The sequence below is a fragment of the Echeneis naucrates genome, chromosome 12 (assembly GCF_900963305.1).
Source record: "Echeneis naucrates chromosome 12, fEcheNa1.1, whole genome shotgun sequence".
Lineage (NCBI taxonomy): Eukaryota > Metazoa > Chordata > Actinopteri > Carangiformes > Echeneidae > Echeneis > Echeneis naucrates.
Window position 1 is genome coordinate 18,742,370 of NC_042522.1, and position 21,759 is coordinate 18,764,128.

Sequence of the window (21,759 nt, forward strand, 5' to 3'; positions counted from 1 at the left end):
CGGGCCAGGTGAGCTGTGAAAGAACGACACGACATCTTCGATTTCCATTGAAGTTTTGTTTTACTATAAACTCAAAATTACCATTTGTGTCTTGAAGCATGTGGTATACTCAACATTTAAAAGTCTTATTCAAACATGTTTTTTTCCCTTTCAAGCTGCGGGTGTCTTAATGTTTCAACGTGATAAAGTCACTGCTAAAATCATTCAAGTCTCCCAAACCAACAACAAGCCCTTTGATAGTGTTCTTCAGGTGTTTCCTCTCCACGTCACCCAATTTTTGGCAAATAGTAAATCCCACAAGAAAAGGAAGAGTAAAAATAAAAGTACCGCTATTAGCTACTGCTGATGCATCTGTGTACCAAAGGCAACACCAACAAAAACCTGTACAGGAAAACATTTGGCAAAAGACCCAGCCCCTCCTCCGCCTGCTGCTCTTCTCCACCTCCTCTGACACACAGTTCAAAAATATTGCCAGTTTTTTCCAAAAACAACAAAAATCAAAACCCACAAAGCAGACGATTAAAAAGAGAACAGGGATCTTTTGTACAACGTTCATCACGATTGATCTTCGGTTCATTTTAGTCAGAAATAAATTTGAAAAGGATTCAATGATTGCACTTTAAGTCGCAACGGAAACAAGAAGGGAAAGAAAACAAGATCATCTGATTCACCCACACACACAAATTCCATTTTTACAAGTGCACTATGAGTTTGTTAAAATAGTACCATTTAAAAAAAGTATCTAGAAAGAAAAACTACTGAATAAAATTCCGCCTCGCTTGTGGCTTATCCAAGATAGGAGTAAAATTACCTGAAAGTGAGAGTGGAAAGTGTTTATTTACCCTCTGACGCTCCCTTTGTATTGCTCATATATTTCAGAAGAACATAAGACGTACTGTCATCCTCCTCCTCCTTCGGTGGAGTTCACAGGATGAACATCAGTCTGTCACCTCTTCATCACATTTCACCCTCCAGAGTTCAAACAATGAGGAAAAAAAAAGAGTAATCAAAGTTGGAGTCCTTCTCATTTGGCTGACTGTTAGTGAGGAAGTAAAAAATGGGGAACCATCTCAGGCTCCTCGATGCGCCGAAGCGAAGCTCAGAGTGAAAACAGTTTAATGTCCGCGCAAATGGAATGATGCTCCAAAAAGCAAATTCAACTGAAAACAAGCTCGTTCAGAGTTTGTGTGTCGTCACAGAGTCAAGAATAATCCAGAGTGCAGCGGAGGGAAGGCATGGCCCAGGTGAAGCCCTCTTCACTTGGCTGATTGTAAACGATGTGGATGCAACAAAATGTGTACCGTTAATGCATAAAGTTGTGTAAACATACTCTTTTACACGTATCGATGAAACGAGACAATTCAAGTTGTTTTACATGTCAGTGAGAAGGTGAGTGCCAACGTGCAGGTGAGCGGCTCTCTGAGCACTGGCTGCAGTGTTGGTGTTGTGTTGTCGGCGTTGTGTCGCCGGTGTGTGCGTCTTTAGCTACCCTCGATCAGCTTGGTCAGCGTGTCCCGCAGCTCGGTCAGCTCGAAGATCTTGCTGTCCAGCAGCTCCAGCAGGGAGCGCAGACTCTTCCGAAAGGCCTCCCTCTCCAGCTGGCTGCTCTCCAGACGCTGCTCCAGGTCGCTCAGCTGGGCCTCCAGGCTCGAATTCCTCGACTCCGTCTCCTGACACAAACACAAAGACTCGTTGACTTTCAGAATCAGGAGGACCTGAAAGCTGTTTTAAACTGTGAGGTGCTTCACAAGTCATTTCGTTAAACTATCGTGTTCAGTGTTTCAATCTGTTCCACAGTTCAGCATTAAATAATCAGATGAAATGAGAATTATTATTACTGCCAAAGACATTGACCTGAGTTCTTTCCTTATCCGACCTGAACTGATCTGAACATCGTGACCTCATGTTCAGGTCAGATTTGCTCACCTGCAGCTTCTGAGTCAGGGAGTCCTTCTGAGACTGAAAGTCACCGGCACTCTCCACCTCCGCCTTCAGCCTCTCCAACTCCTGGGAATGATTTTTAAAAGGAGGAAATATCAGAATCCAATAAGACGAGCATGTCTGAGAGCTCACGGTTCACTGGCCCACCTCCTCCTTGGCCTTCAGAGCCGACTCCAGCTCCTCTATCGTTTGGTTAAGCTCTGTCTTTTGAGATTTGATCACCGTGGTCTGACTGCTCACACACTCCAGCTCCGTCACCTGGAAAACAACAATCCGCCTCCATCAACGGCACGGAAGGAAAATCAACCAGCAAATGAGTGTGGTGTTTTTCGTACACGTTTGTGTAGCCGCTCTGCCTCCTCCTGATACGCCGCCAGCTGCTGTTTCCACTGTTTCACGTTGGCTGTGGACTCGAGCAGAGCTGCCGTCAGTTTGGCGTTGTTTCCCTTCAGAGCTGCCAACTCGGCCTCCCAGTGCTTATTGATGCTGGTTGAACTGGAGGAGACAGTTTTTTTATTATCCATTAATCTGCTTATATGAAAAAAACCTCATTAAGAAATCTACTGAGCTAATGCAGCTTTAAGGCTCTACAGGACTGACTTTATAGACCTGGAGTTCATTTTTAGAAACAGCCTATGGTTTGGACTGCAGATAAACCTCCTGGAGGTTTCCCTGTCTACTCCAGAGTGTAAAATATGACCAATGAGATTAAGAAGATCTGTATGAGACGCATACAGATCTGACGAGCAGCTGTAACGGACAACATGAAGTATTTCAGAGGACGTGAACTGATGAAGTTTAACGGTGAGTTTTTCTGCTGCATTCACTTCCCCTAAAGCAAAGATGAGACCTCAGTGTGTGACTCTGCACTCACATCAGTGGTGTATGATCAATAGGGAGCATGCAGGTAGTGTTTTAATGTGATGCTTTACCAGATTAATAATGAATGAATGAATCGACATGCTCGACAGGAGCTGCTCTGCTGAGTGCGATCGTGTGAACAGTTAATAAGTCATTTAACACAAAAGAAACAGGAAGAGTTCAATCAATCAGATCGGCTTGTCTGAGCTCAGGATTACCTGTGTGAGAAGGGCAGTGCATTCTGGGAAGGCTCTGCTCTGGCATCGGTGTGCTGAGGCGTGTCAGGTGTGACTCTCTCGTCGTCCGTACCGTTGATGCTCTCAGAGGTCAAAGGTGACTGCATGTCACCTGGAGCCGACTCCTGATTTGTAGTGGAGGTGAAACAAACAACACGATCATCAACAGTCGGTGATGTCAAGAACGAGACGAAGTCCGTGAATTTTGAATTCTGAAATGTCAGGAAGTGTTGATGAGTCCATGCTCTCAGAAATGTGTGCGAAGTGATGCTCTAACTGATTAAAGCTCTTCCTCCCCGTGACTCCTCCTGGACACAAACAGGAAGTATTATTTATTTTTCGATTTTCTTGCTGCTGTTTTGTTTTTGTTAGTTTTTGAGTCACGCTGGTAACTTTCAGAAATCACTTTTCCTCCCTCCTTTTACTAATCTGTGTATAATGGTTGTCACAGTCGACTGTCACTTTATGAGAGCATGTCTTCGGTGGGGTGGTGGTGAATCTGACATCAGGACGATAGACGACGGAGTTAAAGGCTGATGAAGGAGCTTCCCAAACAACCACAGCCGTGATGTCACTCTAATCCTACTGGAGTTTGGTTGGAGGTTACGTCATTGACTCAGGAAAAATGGGGGCCTTTGGATCAGAGTCATGAATATGATCATTTCTGTTTTTTTTACCTTCTTTTTAACAGCTTTGTTGACTGACAACAGATTCCCTTTTACAGCGCCGCCCTGAAACAGCATCATGTGACAACCACAACCGTCAGCCTCTCATCTTGTTACCCACTTTATCCGGACATTTACACTGAATGAACACATCTTAGTCAGGATAGCACGAATCAGACTGAGAAAACAGAATAAAATGTTACCTGAGAGGGAGTGCTGGTGAGCTCCATCTTCTCCTGAGACTTCTCCTTCGCTAACCGTGCTGCCTCCTTGAACTCAGCAAACTTATCTGCAAACTAAAAGTAGCAGGAGCAGCTAAGACAATACAGGCCTGGACATAATACCATTTTGATTATAAGAAGATCCCCTTCAGGCAGGAGACACTTTCACACCCGTCCTGCTGGAAAACTTTCACGTCACCAAGGCCTTTTCAGCGAGACAGTAAATAAGTAAAACCCTCGTCAGTGTATCTTTGTATATCAGTCACAGACTCACACTCTGTCCTGACAGACGGCGTCTGGATCATTTTCAGGGGTTATTTATGGCTGTTTGACAGATTTCAGAAGATCTTTTACGTGAATTTACTTGCTCTGTTAGAAAAAGTCTCCAGTAACTCCTGCAGGTGAAACTGTAGCCGATGTCCAGACAGAATCTGAGATAAACCATGTGAGGATGCACTTCTGAACCATTTTAGAGTGTCTGTTCACGTCCACATTAATGTTTCCATCATAGTACTTTGACTTCTATGTATGTTGACATCATCTCCCACTGATCTGAACCTAATTTCTCCTTATCCACATGCTGTTGGGTGCGTTTGCTGCTCTCACCTTGACCAGGTTGCTCTCGGAGGAGAAGCCGAGGCCGTACACAGTGTTGGCCCGGCTGTCGGCCCACTGGCCAAACTTCTGTGACGTCTTGGTGAACGTCATGTTGGGGGTGATGGTGCTGTTGATGATGGCCTGTGGACGATAAAGCACACAACTGGGACTGTGTTTGTGTATGCGTTTGTTTGGTATCGATGCCGAGTCCAGCCGACTGTGATGTTACTGATCCATGTGGGAGGCAGAGAGATGGCTGCAAGGTCAGAAACTCTAAGTCTTCTGTGTTTCCACAGCTCTCATCAGCAGAGTTTGCTAATTTACAGTTCATTTCCTCAGATGTTTCCTGCAAATAGCCCCATTATTTTATAGTTCTGCAGTTGAAATGGGTCAGTAGATTCAATTCCTGTTCTTAAATGCTCACACAGCAAAACTGTGAGAGTTTTAATTCAGAGTATGGTTGAGCAACACATGAAAAATGTGAAAAGTGTCTAAAAGATGTGCTGCAGTGCTGATTCTTAGTCCAGTTTTTTCTTTCACCCCCGGGCTGGAACAGGGAACGTAAAGTTTAAATAATAAATGTAAAGTAATAAATATTCACTGGAGTTTCAATACAGCAGCTGTATTAATAGAAATTAATCTGGATAACAAAACAAACTTTAGAACTTTTTTCTGTTAATTTTCCAGGAAATTATTCCTGGAAATAATTGATACAACAGGGGAGAAAATAACTAGTCAACAGAAGATGAAGTTTAGCCAGTCGATGTGACTCTTTTAAAGATGCTTCGGGTTACAATATATTTATTTATTTTAGCGCATTGATGCAAATTTTCTTTGCTATATTATTTAACTTTGGAGCCAGAGAAAGAGAGAGAGACGGGAAAGTGGGGGAAAGAGATGCAGCAAAAGGCCCATCCTACACCCAGACTGCTGTGCTCCACCAGCAGATGCAGCAGGACCCTGATCCAATACATCTACGTTTTAAAACATTTCAAAAGTTTCCTCACTTCCATTCTTTGAAGAGCAACATACTGAGAGAGATTGATCTTTGAGTCTTTCTCTTTGTTTTCTTGTTTATTGTGGTCTGGATGGTAATGTCCTCCAGCCCCAGCCCACCAGTTCTCTGCTATTTCCAGCTGAACACAGCACAGAAAACTTGCTGCTTCAACAATAGACACAGTCACCCAGAGAACCCCTTACATAACTATGCTAACTCCACCCCTGCACCTCTCTCAAGACTAAAATAATCACTGCCACATAGATATGACGGCCCGACCGCCCCTTCACCGCCTCAGCACAGAGAGGCCGGGCCAAGGCAAACAAGTCAGAGGCTGAATGTGGACCGTAATAATTGTTTCCAATCGTTGCTGATGATTGGCTCCAACTTTGTGGGTGTTCATAGGATTTTATCATCTCATCGAAATGCCTGAATCTAAGAAAGTTCATGTGTTGCTTTTGGGGTTACGAGTCATGAAGAACTGACTGCTAAGTAGCTGCTGATTAGTCAATTTAACATAGTGAACTAACACAAAATTAGGGTCAGACAAGTCCTGTAAAACCTTCCAAGGAAAGAAAACAGACAGAAACACACACCTTAGAGCCATCCAGACTGATGATTCGATATACATTCCTGGTGCTGTCAAAGAAGTAGGAGACTGTGACAGCATGTTTACTCGTGGGAACCCAGTTCTTCTTGGTGTTTGGGTCGATCTGGAAGACGTGGGCCCGCGTACTGAAGATGGGCTGCTCTCTGCAGAGAGAGAGAACGGTCATGTGTGAGTTTCACTGAAACGCTGGACAGTGAGAAGGTGAAACAGCAGGTGAGCACTACTGCTGCAGAATTGGACAAAATGATGTTTGAAAATCTATTTTTTAAGACTAATGTGTGTAACAGTTGAGGCAGAATAATGAATTATCATGAATGATGGATACATTATGCATGATAAAAAAAATAAAGGTGATGAGAAGAGTAAGAGGATCACAGCAGGAAGTGGGTCCAACAGTCTGTCTGTAATCTGTCCATAATGTCGACCATCAGTTTGTGAACTGCTGGTGTTTCTGAAGACAAACCACTAACACAACTAAAACACACCTACGCAAATGTGTGAATGAATAAATATCGATCTCTGTTCTGGCTGATCTGAGGAAGGTGAGGGACAGTTCACACACAGAACAAGTGTTGCACAAGTTTAAATGCATGCATACATCTCAGCAGCACGAAGGCCAGATGAACATATTCTGTTCTCTTCATATCTGCAAAAAAGACTGCTATGAGAAAAGATCTGGTGTAAAATAATAAAGCTCCATTTTATAGACACACAAACAAACTACTGCAGTTATTAAAAGTGATTCAAGCTCAAAATAAACCTTTAGGAAAGCTTGGAAAAATAATATACAAATGATCACCATGCTAAGATTTAGGCCACCTACATGATATTCACTGTGCTGCGTCTAAATCCACCGGCTGATTCGGAGTGAATAGCTAAAAAAATGTAAAAAAAAATAAGGGGGGAAAGCCCTGAACAACAGATGCAGCAGGTAACTTGGAGGCAGACAGAGGCCGAGACGGGGTGGTTGAGATGCAGTCAGGGAGGAATTTATGCATCTTTAAAAGACGCTCATTCGTAGGTTGTTGTGATTATTGTCATATATCACAGCGGTCACAGTCTCTCAGTCACCTTCTGCTGCAGGAGGTCATGGGGGTTCAGATCGATTGGTACACGTCACTCATTTCATTTTGAACACTCGGAACAAGACCTGCTGACAGTGTCTTGGATTAAAAGTAAAAGAAGCTGTTGTCTGTCTGTTGTATAGTTGTGGTCTGATTGCTCGTGGAAATCAACTCAGAGCAGGTTTTTTCCCTGAAGATGTACAGACTCCATTTGGAAGCGTCCCAACTTGCTGTTTTAATTCAGAGTCTCAAAGCAGCAGAGCTGATAGACAACCAAGTCACCGTCAGCAGCTCACTAGAAGGAGAGACTGAAGCCTTAATTATTGAGATTTACTATATAAATTGACTATTACAGCTGTGCTAATAGAATAATATGGATCTTATTTTTGAAGTTACTGCTGATTTGAATGGCTAACAGACAGGAAATACAGATAGTGACGTCTATAAATGTTGATCTGTACACCAATCAGCCATAACGTTACACCCTGACAGGTGATCTGGTTACCATGGCATCTGTCAGCGGTGGGATACATTAGGCAGCAGGTGAGCGAAGCGTTGGTCGCAAAGTGTGAACACTACCGATCCAGTCGACTCGTAGATACACACCTCTGTCACTCTGCCATAAAGGACAAAAATACACAGCAGGGCTCTGATTCTTCAGGGACAGCAGCCACAGATACGCTAAATGAAGTCAATACAAAGGAAACATCAACAGGTTTATTCTGCAGCTGAGCTCTGAAAGTGTCTTTTTATCTCAACGCTGGACACACTGGATGTATATTTTGTCTGGACGACTATCCTCCGTCTGCCAAGGAAACTAGATTTGATTGCTTAGCTGGGAGCAGAATTTCCCAGGTCTCCTCAGGGACACGGCGACCCCCAGGAGCCTCTCATCAGCAGAGTGAAGACTGCTGATGTTATTTAAAGATAGACACAGTTAATCAGAGAGATGGCGGTGCTCTGAGGTGTCCCACTAGCTCGACGGTGGAGATAGTAAGGGAATACTGTCCTATAAATATTAATGTGCATGTTAAATATGTAGGATATTTATGTAACACAGGTCATGGGCGGGTAATTCCACACCAAGAAAGGAGAGGAGAAGAAAATGGCATTTTAGGTAAGATCATGCTCAGTATTTTCACCAACTTTTCACAACATTTATCCTTCTTTTGAGGTTTGGCGTGAGTGGCCCAGATGAAAACCTGCTCCTGTGGTGCTCCTTTTCCACAATTAAATGAACTGTGGAATCAGACTGTAGACATTATCAGATCAGCACTTACAACCAGCAGGCAGTCAGAAAAACAGAAGGCGCACTCAGGCAGACACACACAGATAGCAGTGTCTGCACAGCGGGACACAAAGATCTGCAGTGTGTTCAGATCACAATTACACACAGTGCGTTCTTTATCAGGAAGCATTACTGTGGTGAGCTGAGCCTGTTGATGTTTGGCACAGACATTAGATTTACGAGCCCTGCATTCTATCTAATGGCCATCAGGGGGCGACAAAGAAGTCAGACTGTGTTGAAGTCTATGGGAAAATGTCCCTCATGCTCCCTGATGAGTTTGTGGTCTCAGTCTCTAGTTTAATATTTTAATACAACATGATGTTCATTTTTTAAATTATGCTCCATTTGGGGTGAAACACACCAGGAAGGAGTGGATGGGGCTAGGGGCGTGGCTACTGTTTGACTGACAGGATGTACCACCCAATCGGGACAGCGCACAGAGCAGGTCAGATCCAGCCGTCACTCCTACAAATATGTTTTCTTCTTTTGTCCTTTGTAAACTTAAACCACCTCAGAATAATGAAGCTCTATCAATTCGGGAGTTTAGTCTGCTTTTTTTTATTTTATATGGAACAATCTGAACTCTCCAGGGATCAGTTTTTAAGGATTTTTTTTCCTAGCTGGGTTATAAAACAAAGAAAGTGATAGAAACCCAAACTAGTAAATGGATCTTTGGAGGAAAATCAATATTTGATACACGAGGTTAGTGTTTCTACACTGCAGTTAAACTAAAATGACAATTTTATGATGAAGGGTGTGCTCTGCAGATGGGAGATGGCTGTGATATTAGTGTAAGGGCCCCTAGTGTGTGATGTCATCGCAACCAATTCAGAATTTAATAACATTTTTAATCATGTTTTTATTCAACTCTTATTTTTCAAAACTTGTATGTGTTTTCTCGTGCTGATACATATTAAGGTCGCAGCTAAAGATTATTTTTATTAGTTATCACTGGGTCTATAAAATATTTGAAAACTAAAAAAAGTAATAATCTACTCCACAGATACTTTGAAGGGTTCAAAAGATCCAAATACTGAAATAGTATAATGTAAGCAACGAAATTCTCAAATTGTAGAACCAGGAACAAATGTAATGTAACTGATTAACCAGTTATTTAAGCAGTTCATTTTTCGTTTCTGTCTACTGACGGCCTGATAATTGGATAATTGTCACAGCTCTCCATTTTTACTCTAATGAAATTTTCCTCACCCCAGGGTTTCATTATCAATTAATTTGTTTGTCTGTTTATTTTTCTGATTGATCATTTAGTCTGTGAAACGTTCTTCACCTCTGTTTGATCAAACAAAAATAAATATAACTGAGGTAAAAAAGAAAAAGTGTAAATCATCTGACTAAAACAAGAAGAAACCCCCCCGTCTGTCAAAGCTCTGACAGCTCCACAGGCACAGGAAAAATAACCCTACATTACTAACTCAGCTGCTGCCCACGTCGTCATGGAAACAGCCCATGTGACTCGGGGCTGGTCATGAGCCGTGAACATCCTCCAACTCTGTCTCTCCCCGTCCCGGCGTCCCTGATGGTTAACCCGCTCGCAGAGAGGCAGCGGGGTCTTGGCAGGGCGACGACCTCCAGTCTAAAACACCCATATGCTGTGGCAGCACAGCTCTCAGGGACAGAGACTAAAGCGTGTGTTCCTGTCATTCTCTGCACAGACATTTTTGGCTGACATGTTCAATCGGGTTGTGTTTTTCCACAATCTCTGCCCGCTGCTTTTTCCACATCTGCCTCCTCTTTGTCTAAAAGTTAAAAACATCTTGTGTCTCTTCAGACCAGTTCAGGACTTTGACTGAAGGTAAAAGGAATTTAACATTTAAATGCACAGCAAGAACGTTTCTAGCAAAGGTCATCTGTCATAGAGTGGCCTCATGAGACCTCTCACTTCATTACCAACACCACTGAACACACTTGAGATAAAGAGGTGTCCTGTATTTTCAGATGTCTAGATTCTTAAATGCATTGTGCCTCCCTCGCCTCTCATTCCCCTTCACTTTGAAATAAAGATTTTAAAAAAGGACTAGACAACACTTAAGGAAAAGTGAAACCTACATATGGATTTGGGTTCTATTTGATTTACCTCTAGTATTTTCTTTCTTTTTCATTGGTCTTATAGTTACCAGCCTTGCCTCCAGTTTGTAATCCGAGCATTAGAGATGTCTGTATAATGCTTTTCATATGTGCTGTGGTATCTCTGATAACTCCTACATAAGCACAGCTGAATTCCAGCGTCAACAGTCAGTCAGCACTGTCCTCTCAGATAAAAACATACCCCCTGTAAAATCATTGTGTGACATTCTGGCCTGAACAGTGAACAAGATAACGCTGCCTGGACGCACATTTATCCAAGTGCCAGGTTTGTTTACAATCGTCTATTGTACAGGAATAGAAGCTGCCGTCAGAACAGCCAACCCTGCCTGGCTAATTACGGGGTAAGGGCACACATAGGACACGATCCCGCTCTGACTCTGAGGAACTGACTGTTGACTGGATTATAACCACTGGCCTTGTGAATTACAGAGGATGTGCTTTGAACAAGGAGGTAAGCAGTTCAACCCCCCCCCCCCCCCCCCCCAATCCTCCAACCACAATATGACAACAAACCAATCACATGCTACATCATCTGCCTTCATCTGGAGTAAGAAGTAGGTCGCTCTTGATCAAGAGAGTCGCCATACATCTGCAGGTCCGGCTGTATGCATTACTTTAGGGGATGGGACTGATTTAAAGGGATTTATCTCTCCAACTGTGTGCCCTTACAGGACAGGCAGAAAAGCGTTGATGCATGTGTGTTGCTTCCCAAAGACAGACCTTTGACCTGTTCTCTGTCAGGGACTCACCAACAGTAGCCTGCCTCATTACAGCCTAATCTTTGGGCTTCTGTAATCTGGGGGGAGAGGACATCCTGATGGACGGTGTTTCCTGCTGTACCCAGCTGATGGGACGACAGGAGGACCAACACCAACAATGTGCTGCGGATATTTACCCCATTTTTGCTGGATTCGGTGGGTAAACTGGTGGAAAATGCCCCCCTCGGTGGTCGGAACGGGCTGGAGGTCCCTTCTCTGCCCGACTGGGAGCGAGCCGCGCTGGATGCTGTTGTGACTTCACTGCCGGCGGAGCCACGGTGCTGTTTTCAGTCCGACATGGCTGGTTGTTGTGGTTTTAGTTGTTGTTGTTGTTGTTGTTGTTGTGGTTTCTCCTTGGGTACATTTCTGTGGGGCTAATGTCGGTGCTGTCATGATGACCGAGAACAGTCGGCGGATCCCGGCGGTGGCAGTTAGCCGCTACCGTCAGCTAGCTAAACTAAAACTCCTCCGGTTGTTGTTGTTGTTGTTGTTGACCAAAAAGCGGATTAACGACCTAAACTCCGTCCGGCAGCGTGATTTAACCCTAACCCTTAAATAACAAGAACAACAATAATAAAAATTATTAAAATAATTAAAAGTTAAGATGTCGAGAAATGGATTTAACGTCACCCGCCCGCTGCTAACCGGTGAGAGCTAAAGGGGGAGGAGAGGGAGGAGGGAGTAACCGTTAACCGTTAACCGTTAACGGTCACCCTTCAACCCGACAAAGTGTTCGGTCCTCACCGTCCGCTGTGCCATCGAACCACCACGACCACCGGCCGAGATTCAGCGAGCGTTACGGCCGCGGAGAAAGTCCACTACAGCGGACATCTTCTCGGAGGAGAGCGCTTCATCTCCGGGACGAACGGTCGGTACATGCTCCGGGCTCCGGTGTCACTCACACCCCCCCCCTCCCCCCCCCCGGCCAGGCCGATCCCTCCCGTCTCTGTGTCGGCGGCTAATCTCGGATGGATCCGGGCGGTGCGGTCCTCCGGCTCATCCTCTCCTCGGCTCGTCCGTCCGATCGGTCCTCCGCCGCTCCGACGCGGCGACGTCATCGCGTCACCGGCCGAAGTTCTGACGTCATGGGCGACGAGGGGTCCCGTCGCATCCGGTGAGCGGAGCAGCGAAAGGTGAATATTTTTATTTATATTTTTAATTTATTTTCTGCAGCAGGATAAAATACAGATCCTGCACACATGGACGGACTTACCCCCCCCCCCCCCCACCCCCAACATCATCCCACACAAACACTTTCCCCGTTTATGAATGGATGAAATTACCTTTTACACCTCAAAACACCGTAATAACTCAGTAGAACTCATCTTTGTTGTTAAGTTTTTTTCTTGATAAATTTGAACTTCATTCACCCCAAAAATATATTTTTGCAGAAGACATCTATTTTATCTTTAAAATGTGTGACAGTAAGTTCTGTCTTCGCTCCTTCTAACATTAAAACTGAACTCAGATCTAACTCCACTGCAGCCTCGCTTCTGTGGCAACAACTGCAATGATTCAGTTACAGTTTCTGAGGTTAAGGTAGCTCAACAAAGTGTAAAAACAAAAACTTTAATTATTAAGCATTACTTTACTGTTTTTATACATATTCCATCTAAAATCACTGATCTGCTCATTTGTCAGCTATGACAGAGTCCAAATTGGAGATAGATCTAAATGGTGCATGGTTGCCATCTTATGGCTCATTTTCATTCACAGTTCAAATAAAAAAATAAGAGAATGAAAAGAAACTGAACCTAAATATTGACATTTTGGTTTGGTTTAAAACTCAACATGAATTTTATAAACTCATTTATGTTCTTGATGTAAAATCTATATCTATCAGAAGATAGAATATTTATCAAGTAACATATAAGGTAAAATGAAAAAAAAAATGTATTAATGTAAATGTAATTTACTAAAGATAACTAAATTCTAAAATAGATACTGATGAGATGACTGTATTCCAGTTTATAATGCCTGGTGAGTGAATTGTGGTTTTGTCCATGAAGTGTATACTCGTGCCCAGATTCAACCTGTTGACTCTCCCGCTCCTCCAGTCTTACCTTTCCCATGTTGCCTGGTATCCCTGTCACTCTGTCGGACAGACATAAGCAGGTGTGCGGTTGACATTTTCATAGCAGTGAAGGTCAGGGGTCAAGAAAAACAGATTTTTTTTTTTTTAAGTAAAACATGCAGAAATGTAAAGCCGTTTAAGTATTTGTTATGAGGGGAGGGGGCTGATAAAGGTCGAGATGGTGCTCGAGCTCGCTACTCATCCGTCTTAATGTCCTCACTGACGAGTGTTAAAGCTTATTATGGGGTTTGTTTGATATCTCAGGAGTTGTGAGCCAAAGACCTGAGTGTACGTACTCTCTGCCTCTGACAGCCCCTTGACACGGGATACTGCTGCCAAAAAATTTATATTTAGAACTAGACATTTCCCTCATGCTCTTCTTAGTTAAAAGCAGATACAAGCTACAACAAATTCACCCTTTTTATTGTACAAATCAAATACAGCAGCTGAGCCATCAGTGTGAACAAGATGACAAATGAACCTCCCAACATGTTGCAAATGTTTCAGATGAAATACTGGAAGACTAGTTTTCTATTTCAAGATTACGCTGAGCATGAGAACTCAACTCAAGCTCACTTGCCTAGAATGTGACCAACAGAGCAGCGTTGGGTTGTGGAAAGAGGCAAAAGCAAATTTATCAAGATATACAACAATGGACGCTCTGGCAGAAGATTTTGGACATTCAGATGCCGACGCTGAGATGACGGCGTTGACGCCTGAAGAGTTTGTTGAGCCAAATGTTGATGCCAGCGATGAAGTGGAGAACCTTCGAAACAGGTGCCAATCAATAAATACAATTCTTAAAATTGTCTTCCATCTATATTACTGCAGCTCATAGTCAATGTTTTCTGATGCCTGATGTGGATTACATGATCGTTTTCATACCAGCAGCTGAGCATAATCTATGTACAAATCCCTCACACACTGTAAAACCTAACACCACTTCTTAATAAAAGAATTTAGGTTCACTAAAGAATTGGACTCTAATTTGACTTCACTCAAAACAAAATGTTTCAATTTGAAACTCAGTGGTTTTGCATTTTTGGGCCATTGAAGTACTTCCAGTTTGTTATTTTAATTAACTTTCTCTGAGCTGCCAATAAACCAACAAATCTGTCCGAAAAAGGTTTAATGACATTGATGGCTACTTGAGGGCGTCGTTGTCCTGCTTAGAATCACTTTATCTTTCAGTCTAGCCACACTAAATCAAGCAGCAACTGTTTTGATCTGGAAAAATATGAGAATTTTATATCAGAAAATTTGTGTGTTTCTGCTGTGTTTGTGGTGCGATGTCAGCGAGTACTCTACCACAGAGGGCCGTTTGTTTTTACTGTTTTTCATAATGTTTTCTAAATCAAATGTTTAGAATTTAATTGTAGTTTATAGCCCTATGCATTTCTTAGAAAAGCCTGAGAGAACAAGACATTATTAGTAAATTCATTTGGTCTTATAGAATCCTGTATACATGACCAAACAACAAGCAATTTAATTTGTCTTTTGTAACAACACACTTTGTTAGTCACTTGCACAATAGTTGTACCTGTTTATGCAAAGTGCAAGCAAATAAAAAAATTATTACTTATTATTATTACACCTTACATGGGAACAATGTCTTTCCATACATTTTGTGTCATTTCATCTCATTGTGTTTGTGTTACTTTCAGTTTACGTGAGGCTGTGCGTGATGATGATGTGCGACCGAAGATGCAGTGCCTGATGATGGATGCCAGCTTTTCCATGGTAACCATGCAAGGCGAGGACAGCGGGATCGAGTGGGAGACGACTCCGAGTCGCTGCAACACACCGTGGGGATCTGAGGCCGGAAACTCAACGGCGGATATCAGCTCTCCGATCGCAGTCCGGTCTGCGAAACCTGGGCCTGTTCCAGCAGGAAAGATAATCTTTGTCATGGATGAGGAGCTGATTTCAAGACAAAAGAAAACTAAAGCGAAGGCCGGCATTCAGAGGAGACGAAGAGACGTCCTTGTTGAAAGCTCTGAGAACATCTCAGGGAGGCCAGAATTAGTAGAAGTCTCAGAACCAAACGTGAAAACTGAAGAAGGAGCTGAAGAATATCCAACTGATCCTCTGGTAGATAAAGAGCAACGTCTGTTCAGCTTAGTATCCGAAGGATTTGAAATCCTAAATATCATTGTTCCTTCTAAACTGGCGACTGTGGACGAAGAGGAGAGCAGAGAAATGGTGGACAACTTATCTTATCTGGAGGACAGCCCTGTCCCTAAAACAAGTGAGGAGACCGATAACGACCTGTGGATCCCAACAAATGCTCCAATGATGTCAGTTGCAGTTAGAGATCAACAGATGAAGCCGTCAGTTTCCGTTGGTCCACATGTCATGGATCCACCAGGCGCTCCGGTGCCCAGACCTCTGGGCCGAGGAGCCGTTGGAAATGTGGACTACTTTGAGGCGTTCACGCTGATTGATGCCCAGGCGCCGGGAAGTCCTGCTGTGACCGCGGAGGGCCAAGTGCAACAGGAGGAAGAGAATACCACCAAGAGCCAGGAAAGTGAAATAGTGCAGTTTACAGACACTACAATCACAACAGCTGTGCAACATGACAGGTCAGACACAGTCAGTCTGGGGGAAATCACCAGCGAGCTTCTAGACGAAGTCTTCTACGGCGGGACAGACAACTGCTTCATGGACACAGAGGTTAAGGGGGATGCGGGTAAAGGTGCGCCCTTGAAACTTCCTTCAAAACCGAGCGGTTCGACTTTATTTGGAAGCCAAGAGGACATCCTGACTCCAATCTTTCTACCTGAAGGACCTCCCAAAATTATCGACCCCATTTTGCTGGAGGAGCCCAAAGCGATGGCCTTCCTTTACACCGACCTGTACGAGGAAGCAATCGGCAGCCGACAAAAAGAGGAGGATACAGAAAGTATGGCCTCTGAGAAGTCCTTCCACAGCAGGCACTCAGATCGGGAGGCCAGGGGATATTTGGAGAAATACGTCCTGATAGATGAGACGCCCGCCGTGGACGTGGAACCCACCAACAAAGAAAAAAGTCCAGAGGAAGCTTCGCGGACATTGCCCCAAGATTTGTATGATTTTGAATTTCTATCCAAGCCTGGAAAGGGTGAAGTTCCAAACTCAGAGGAGGAAATCACAGACTTCTTCAGGTCCAGTGCCAACTCTTCTCCATGTGATGTGGAGCCTTTCCCTCGAACAGTAGAAGAGGAGAACACTCAATCAGCCAAGAAGAGTAAAGCTAAATCCAAGAAAAGCGTATGTATAAAGGTTGAGAAAGTGCCTGAAACCCCAGGAGATCCACTGAGCATCTCCAGCTTTGAGTTTCTTCCAGAGGAATCAGACTGGGGAAACGCAGATGATCATCTCACAACCCTGGACAAGGAAGATGTCAGTGCGGATTCACGTCCAATATTATGGCAGCAAGAGTTGGAAATGCAAAAGCCAGTTGCCCCTCCGAGGAAAAGAGCAGCATCTGCTCCCAAGGCGTGTCTGGACCTCACACCTCTGACTCCCGTGGACGTTGTCATACAGGAACAAGAAGAGGCCGGTGGAAAAGAGCAGAGGGAGGAGGAAAAAGAGACGGCATCACCAGCAGAGACTGCCGACGAAGAAGATGGAGACGCAGACGAGGCGGTTCAAACCTCCTCTGAGGTTTCTGTAGCAGAAAACACATTGGCTGGTACAGAAACTGTCAAAGACAGCAACAAAATAACAGTCAGAAACACAACAGCAGCTGAAGCTGAGGAGACTCACAGTAAAACGGTGGAGGAAGAGGAGAGACGTGAAACAGAAGAGGCGGATATCAAATCAGACGTCAATTCAGCTTCAACTGAACCATCCAAAGACAAACGACAGTGTATCATCCTTTAGAGGAGCCTCTGGATTTGCAGCCATTTTAATATCAAGTGCCTTGCTGATGTGTCAAGATCTTAAAATCACTGTAGAATCAACTGAGATAGAGTTTAAAGCTTACAATAAGAAGCTCAGTCTAGGTTTTATCATTTTTACCTTTCTATACTCAGACTGCCTGAATTCAAGAACCAAAGTCGTATCAAGACTGTCACTGAAACAAATAATCAGATATCAATGATTTTGTTGATTGAATTGTCTTGAACAAAAAAAGTGCAGATGTCAGTGTCTCCAAGTGAAGATTTGCTGATAAATTATTAATCCACATTGAATCTTTGGAGGACGGTTTTGTTTGTTGGTTTTGTTTATACCTTTGCAGATTCTACCTTCAGTTTGGCACTTTGCAGACAGTATGTAATTGGCAGATTAATTCATAATATAGATTTATTGGTGCTATGATAATGAATTATCCAGAGGATGACATTTCCCTCTGTTGCTCAGAGTTCACCCAGTTTCTTCAGTGAAGCTACCAATGCATGAATCTCTGTGTGTTTGAAGGCAGAGGAGAAGGGGGAGAGTGCATGGGTTTGTGTGACGGTAGGTTGGATCTTCGGCTATAAATAAACCTCCCTGGCTGTTAACCTGACACTCTCAACTCAAATTGACGTCTGTGTACCGTGTACCTACTTGTAAACAGTTTTTAAAGTGTGAAATACATGCAAATGTGCATATTTAGACAATATTTTTGATGGATTTTTGTTTTAATTTATGCCAAAATAAAAAAATCTAACATTTTAACTGTGTGTACGTGTTTCCACATCATCAAAATCTAATATCAGACAAACACTGGATCTGGAGGTGGGACAAATATTTTCTACTTCAACTAAAAGGAACTGCAGCTAAAGATCCTCTCCAGACATGTTTAGGATATGCACAACAAAACACCCAATACATGTTATACACTGGCCAACAACTCGTGAGATCTCAAAAATAAACTTGAACGTACACGTCTTGTGCCTTAAGGCCTCGTAGTGTCAGAAAACAAAGTAAAAAACTGTTTTGTATGGGGACTTCTGCTCAGCTGTAACGTTTGAGAGAGCAGGTATTTTCAAATAGAGCCGCTTGCAGGCCTGAATCCAGAGTCCCATCTGGAGCTGAGCAGAGAGTCCAGGCCTGCTGACCTTGAAGAGGAGACTCAAAACACACGCAAAATAGAGTTAAACCAGACAGAAGTACAGAGAGTTTTGTTCTGGTAAAGATACAGCTAGGTCTGAGGTTGTTTGGGAACTGTTTGTAATTTCTTAATTCTTAATTCTTGTCCGCATTTTGATTGTTTGAAACCAGAAGACACAATATTTAGAGGTGAAGGTTAGCTCAGCCTGATTGGTCAGGCAGGTCACCATGGTCGGTACACTCTGTCAATCACCCACGAAACCCCCCCTTCAACGATGGAATCATCATTTTTTTAAAATGCACCTCATGTTGTATTAAAGACAAAGGACTGAGACCACTAACTCGTCAGGAAAACGTTTACTGAGCTGATAAATCAGGGAGAAGGGACATTGTCCCATAGATTTGAATAAAATCTGGCTTCTGACGGGACCTTCTTCAGTATAAAGCAGTTTTAGCGCCATCCAGAGTTATAAATAAATAAATAAATAAATAAATAAATAAATAAATAAATAAATAAATAAATAAATATCCATGTTTGAAAGTCACCTTCATCCTCCTCGTCAGCAGGCGGCAGCAGACATTTACCAAAACGACGCTCAGCGCCTTAGAAATACACACAATAGAGTGAATATACGAATTCAAACACCTCATAAACACATTCATGAATATTTTCAGAGCTAGATTCTGTGTTGAAATTTTTTCACAAATAAGATTTAACGAGGTGCTACACAAAAGTGAACAAATAATTAATTAACGTCACCCACAAAGGAGCGCTCTAATTGGTCTATTTCTATGTCAAAACTTCCTGGTTGGCGCTGCGTTCGAGGACCGGGGGAAGTTAGCATTCTGCTAACTCCGCGATGGACAATGTTCCCGGTTTTTGCTCCTCGGTCGCTCCCGAAGAAAACGGACCGGAAACCCGCGACTGTCCCTCGGTGGAGGACGGCCTAGTCGACGCTTTCGGTGACCTGGCTGCCCTCCCGGTTGAAGTTGGCGAGAGGAGGCCGACTTGTTTACGGTGCCGGTAGGCTAACGTTACTCAAGCTAATGCTACATAGCTAGCTGATTTTTCTAAAGTGCTCGGAGGAGGAGGAGGAGATGGATGGATGGATGGATGGAGGGATGGATGGATGGATGGATGGATGGATGGCCACCTCAGCTTCTTCTTAATTACCTGCATGCTTTAATGAGGGAAACAGGTTTTATGTCGTTACAGAAAAGCTCAACTCCTGCTGAAACAGAGAGGGGCTATAGGCTGGGAGCTAACTGGGAAATCACAGCTTCACGTCTTCAACTTTCCTCCCATGTAGTCGCCCACAGAAGGTGTGTCTCTGTCCTTTCCTCCCACCGCAACCCCTGGAGGTGTCCACGTGTCTGTACGTGGTGCAGCATCCTGCAGAGGTGAGTTATTACAGCCTCAAATGGCTGCAAGCGCCATACAGCTGTCAACACAGCCACAAAGTCAAAGCTCTGCTCACTTTAATCTGGCCCAACATCAGGAGAAACATGGACTGTTTCAATCCATCAATTTGGACAACAATTATCTTTATGTCAGTTCGTGTGGCAGTGATTTTCCTTATAAAGTGGTTGATTGAGGTCAAGCTCATCAGCTGTGAAGTGATAAATATCCAAAAAAAACCCACAGATTGTATGATTTTATCACTATTATCCACAATGTGTACATGAAGTATCAGGAGTAAAAGTACTCCATCTGCAGAAACACTGTTCTTGTCACTGTGAATTGATTTTTTTGTTAACATTTTTAGGTTCATGAAGTAAAACTAGGTGTGTTATGATTTCATTACATTGTCATCTATTCACTGAACCTCTGTTGTGTTGCATTTACTCAAGTGATTGCACATTTTAAGAATTATTTCAACATCCCATCTGATGGTGGTCATTAGTCTTTATGGGAGACTTTTGGTTGTAATTGATTTTTCAAACCACTGTTTTGCTTTCAGGAGAGCAGAGTACTTCGCACAGTGCCTCTACTCGCTGCTTGTTTGCCACAAGGAAAATGCAATGTCATAGTTGGAAGGCGATTCAACGAGGAAAAGTAAGGACAATTTCTTTTTCTTAATCCATTCATGTCTTAACATCACAACAGGGCCATGGCTTAATCTTCCAATATATTTATTTTTGGCCCAATCAGACACCCAGAGCTGGCCTCAGTGTGTCGAGACAGCAGGACACTCATTTTATACCCAGGCCCCAAATCCCAGAACCTGGAGGAGTTGGTGAAATACCAAGAAGTAGGCACTGTGAAACATAACGTCATCATCATAGACGGCACCTGGAGCCAGGCTAAAAACATGTTCCTCAAAAACAGCCTGTTCCATCTCCCTAAACAGGTGAGTCAAACTCTGTGCTCACAATAACAAGGATGAGACTGTTTTTGATTACGCAGCGGGGGGTCTTGGTGTGTGGAGTTTGCATTTCACCCTCTTCCACATCCATCTTACCTAGGTGCAGCTCAACAGAACTCTTTCCAGTCAGTACGTAATCCGGACACAGCCCTCCAACATCTGTCTGTCCACACTGGAATGTGCAGCTGTGGCTCTGTCCATCCTGGAACAGAATGACGACATCCAGGAGGTGACGTTATGATTATTGATTTGCTTTCTATCCCATTGAACCTGACGGGGAGAAAAGGCAGCTGGGGAAAACCAACTAGATAGGATTTATTATATACCTGTTTTTCCTGATTCTAGCCGTCCACAAGTTGCATTGGAAAATAAATAAATGTCTTCTATTTTTCCATACTTTTTCACTCTTCTGTTTGGTCGTCCAGGTTCTACTGAGGCCGCTTAAAGCCCTTTGCTCCTTCCAGCTGCAGCATGGTGCTCAGATTCATCACAGCAAGGAGCATCTACTGAAGAACGGCATGTACGATAAACCCATGCCCAAAAACAAACGCAAAATAAAGAGGATGGAGAAACTCGTCACTGACCACAACATCTGCCCCAGATGAAAGGAGGGGACGGAGGCGAGCAGAGAAAAGAGGCTCGACTCATCTCGGCACACTGCACAGGACTGTATCAGCATCATGGAACAGCTGGACCTCTTGGAATTTTGTTTTTTTTATATACATATATCTATCTATTTGCAGGAAAGTGGTAGTAGATCTAATTTATGTTTTTGTTGTTGGTTTAAATAAATCAATAACAAATTAAAACTGTGGTTGAAGTATTGCAATAAATCAGGTTTTGTTGAAGAGCTGTTGTCAGTTGTATTTTATTTGTGAGGCAGAGGCATGCAGTTCATTCAGTTCAGACGTTTATGTCAATTCATGTTTGCTCAAACTTTACTGACACCAAGTTCCCCT

The 21,759-nt window shown here is 43.3% G+C and overlaps 3 protein-coding genes across 4 annotated transcripts; 2 read left to right on the top strand and 1 right to left on the bottom strand.

Moving 5' to 3' along the window:
- Positions 1-53: 53 nt before the first annotated feature.
- homer1 (homer scaffold protein 1) lies at positions 54-12,304 on the bottom strand. The gene is made up of 9 exons (XM_029516033.1): positions 11,482-12,304; positions 6,115-6,271; positions 4,531-4,662; positions 3,907-3,999; positions 3,021-3,163; positions 2,277-2,436; positions 2,089-2,199; positions 1,927-2,007; positions 54-1,670 (listed from the first exon to the last, which is right to left on the bottom strand). Exons 1-9 carry the CDS (start codon positions 11,484-11,486, stop codon positions 1,482-1,484), a joined length of 1,071 nt encoding a protein of 356 aa, XP_029371893.1. The 5' UTR covers positions 11,487-12,304; the 3' UTR covers positions 54-1,481.
- On the top strand, positions 11,315-18,028 carry LOC115052107 (cardiomyopathy-associated protein 5). Of its 2 annotated transcripts, none has more exons than XM_029516031.1 (2): positions 11,315-12,477; positions 15,083-18,028. In XM_029516031.1, exons 1-2 carry the CDS (start codon positions 12,221-12,223, stop codon positions 17,280-17,282), a joined length of 2,457 nt encoding a protein of 818 aa, XP_029371891.1. In that variant the 5' UTR covers positions 11,315-12,220; the 3' UTR covers positions 17,283-18,028. The 2 variants fall into 2 exon arrangements, with proteins under 2 accessions (XP_029371891.1, XP_029371892.1); XM_029516032.1 differs by lacking the exon at positions 11,315-12,477 and adding an exon at positions 13,586-14,195.
- Positions 18,029-19,255: 1,227 nt separating this feature from the next.
- On the top strand, positions 19,256-21,650 carry dtwd2 (DTW motif tRNA-uridine aminocarboxypropyltransferase 2). The gene is made up of 6 exons (XM_029516111.1): positions 19,256-19,458; positions 19,745-19,835; positions 20,396-20,490; positions 20,587-20,785; positions 20,901-21,029; positions 21,226-21,650. The coding sequence occupies exons 1-6, from the start codon at positions 19,295-19,297 to the stop codon at positions 21,403-21,405; spliced, it is 858 nt and encodes a 285-aa protein (XP_029371971.1). The 5' UTR covers positions 19,256-19,294; the 3' UTR covers positions 21,406-21,650.
- Positions 21,651-21,759: the final 109 nt, after the last annotated feature.

What these genes read in the sequence shown, in the direction of transcription:
- LOC115052107 (XM_029516031.1), top strand. Translation starts at nt 12,221, where the DNA reads ATGCTCCGGGCTCCGGTGTCACTCACACCCCCCCCCTCCCCCCCCCCG. An exon ending in GGTGAGCGGAGCAGCGAAAG is followed by an intron (nt 12,478 to 15,082) that starts GTGAATATTTTT and finishes TGTTACTTTCAG; the next exon opens with TTTACGTGAGGCTGTGCGTG.
- homer1 (XM_029516033.1), bottom strand. An exon ending in TCAGTCTGGATGGCTCTAAG is followed by an intron (nt 4,663 to 6,114) that starts GTGTGTGTTTCT and finishes TATCGTCCACAG; the next exon opens with GCCATCATCAACAGCACCAT. An exon ending in CTCTGAAGGCCAAGGAGGAG is followed by an intron (nt 2,008 to 2,088) that starts GTGGGCCAGTGA and finishes AATCATTCCCAG; the next exon opens with GAGTTGGAGAGGCTGAAGGC.
- dtwd2 (XM_029516111.1), top strand. Translation starts at nt 19,295, where the DNA reads ATGGACAATGTTCCCGGTTTTTGCTCCTCGGTCGCTCCCGAAGAAAAC. An exon ending in CCGACTTGTTTACGGTGCCG is followed by an intron (nt 19,459 to 19,744) that starts GTAGGCTAACGT and finishes CCTCCCATGTAG; the next exon opens with TCGCCCACAGAAGGTGTGTC. An exon ending in AGGCGATTCAACGAGGAAAA is followed by an intron (nt 20,491 to 20,586) that starts GTAAGGACAATT and finishes TGGCCCAATCAG; the next exon opens with ACACCCAGAGCTGGCCTCAG.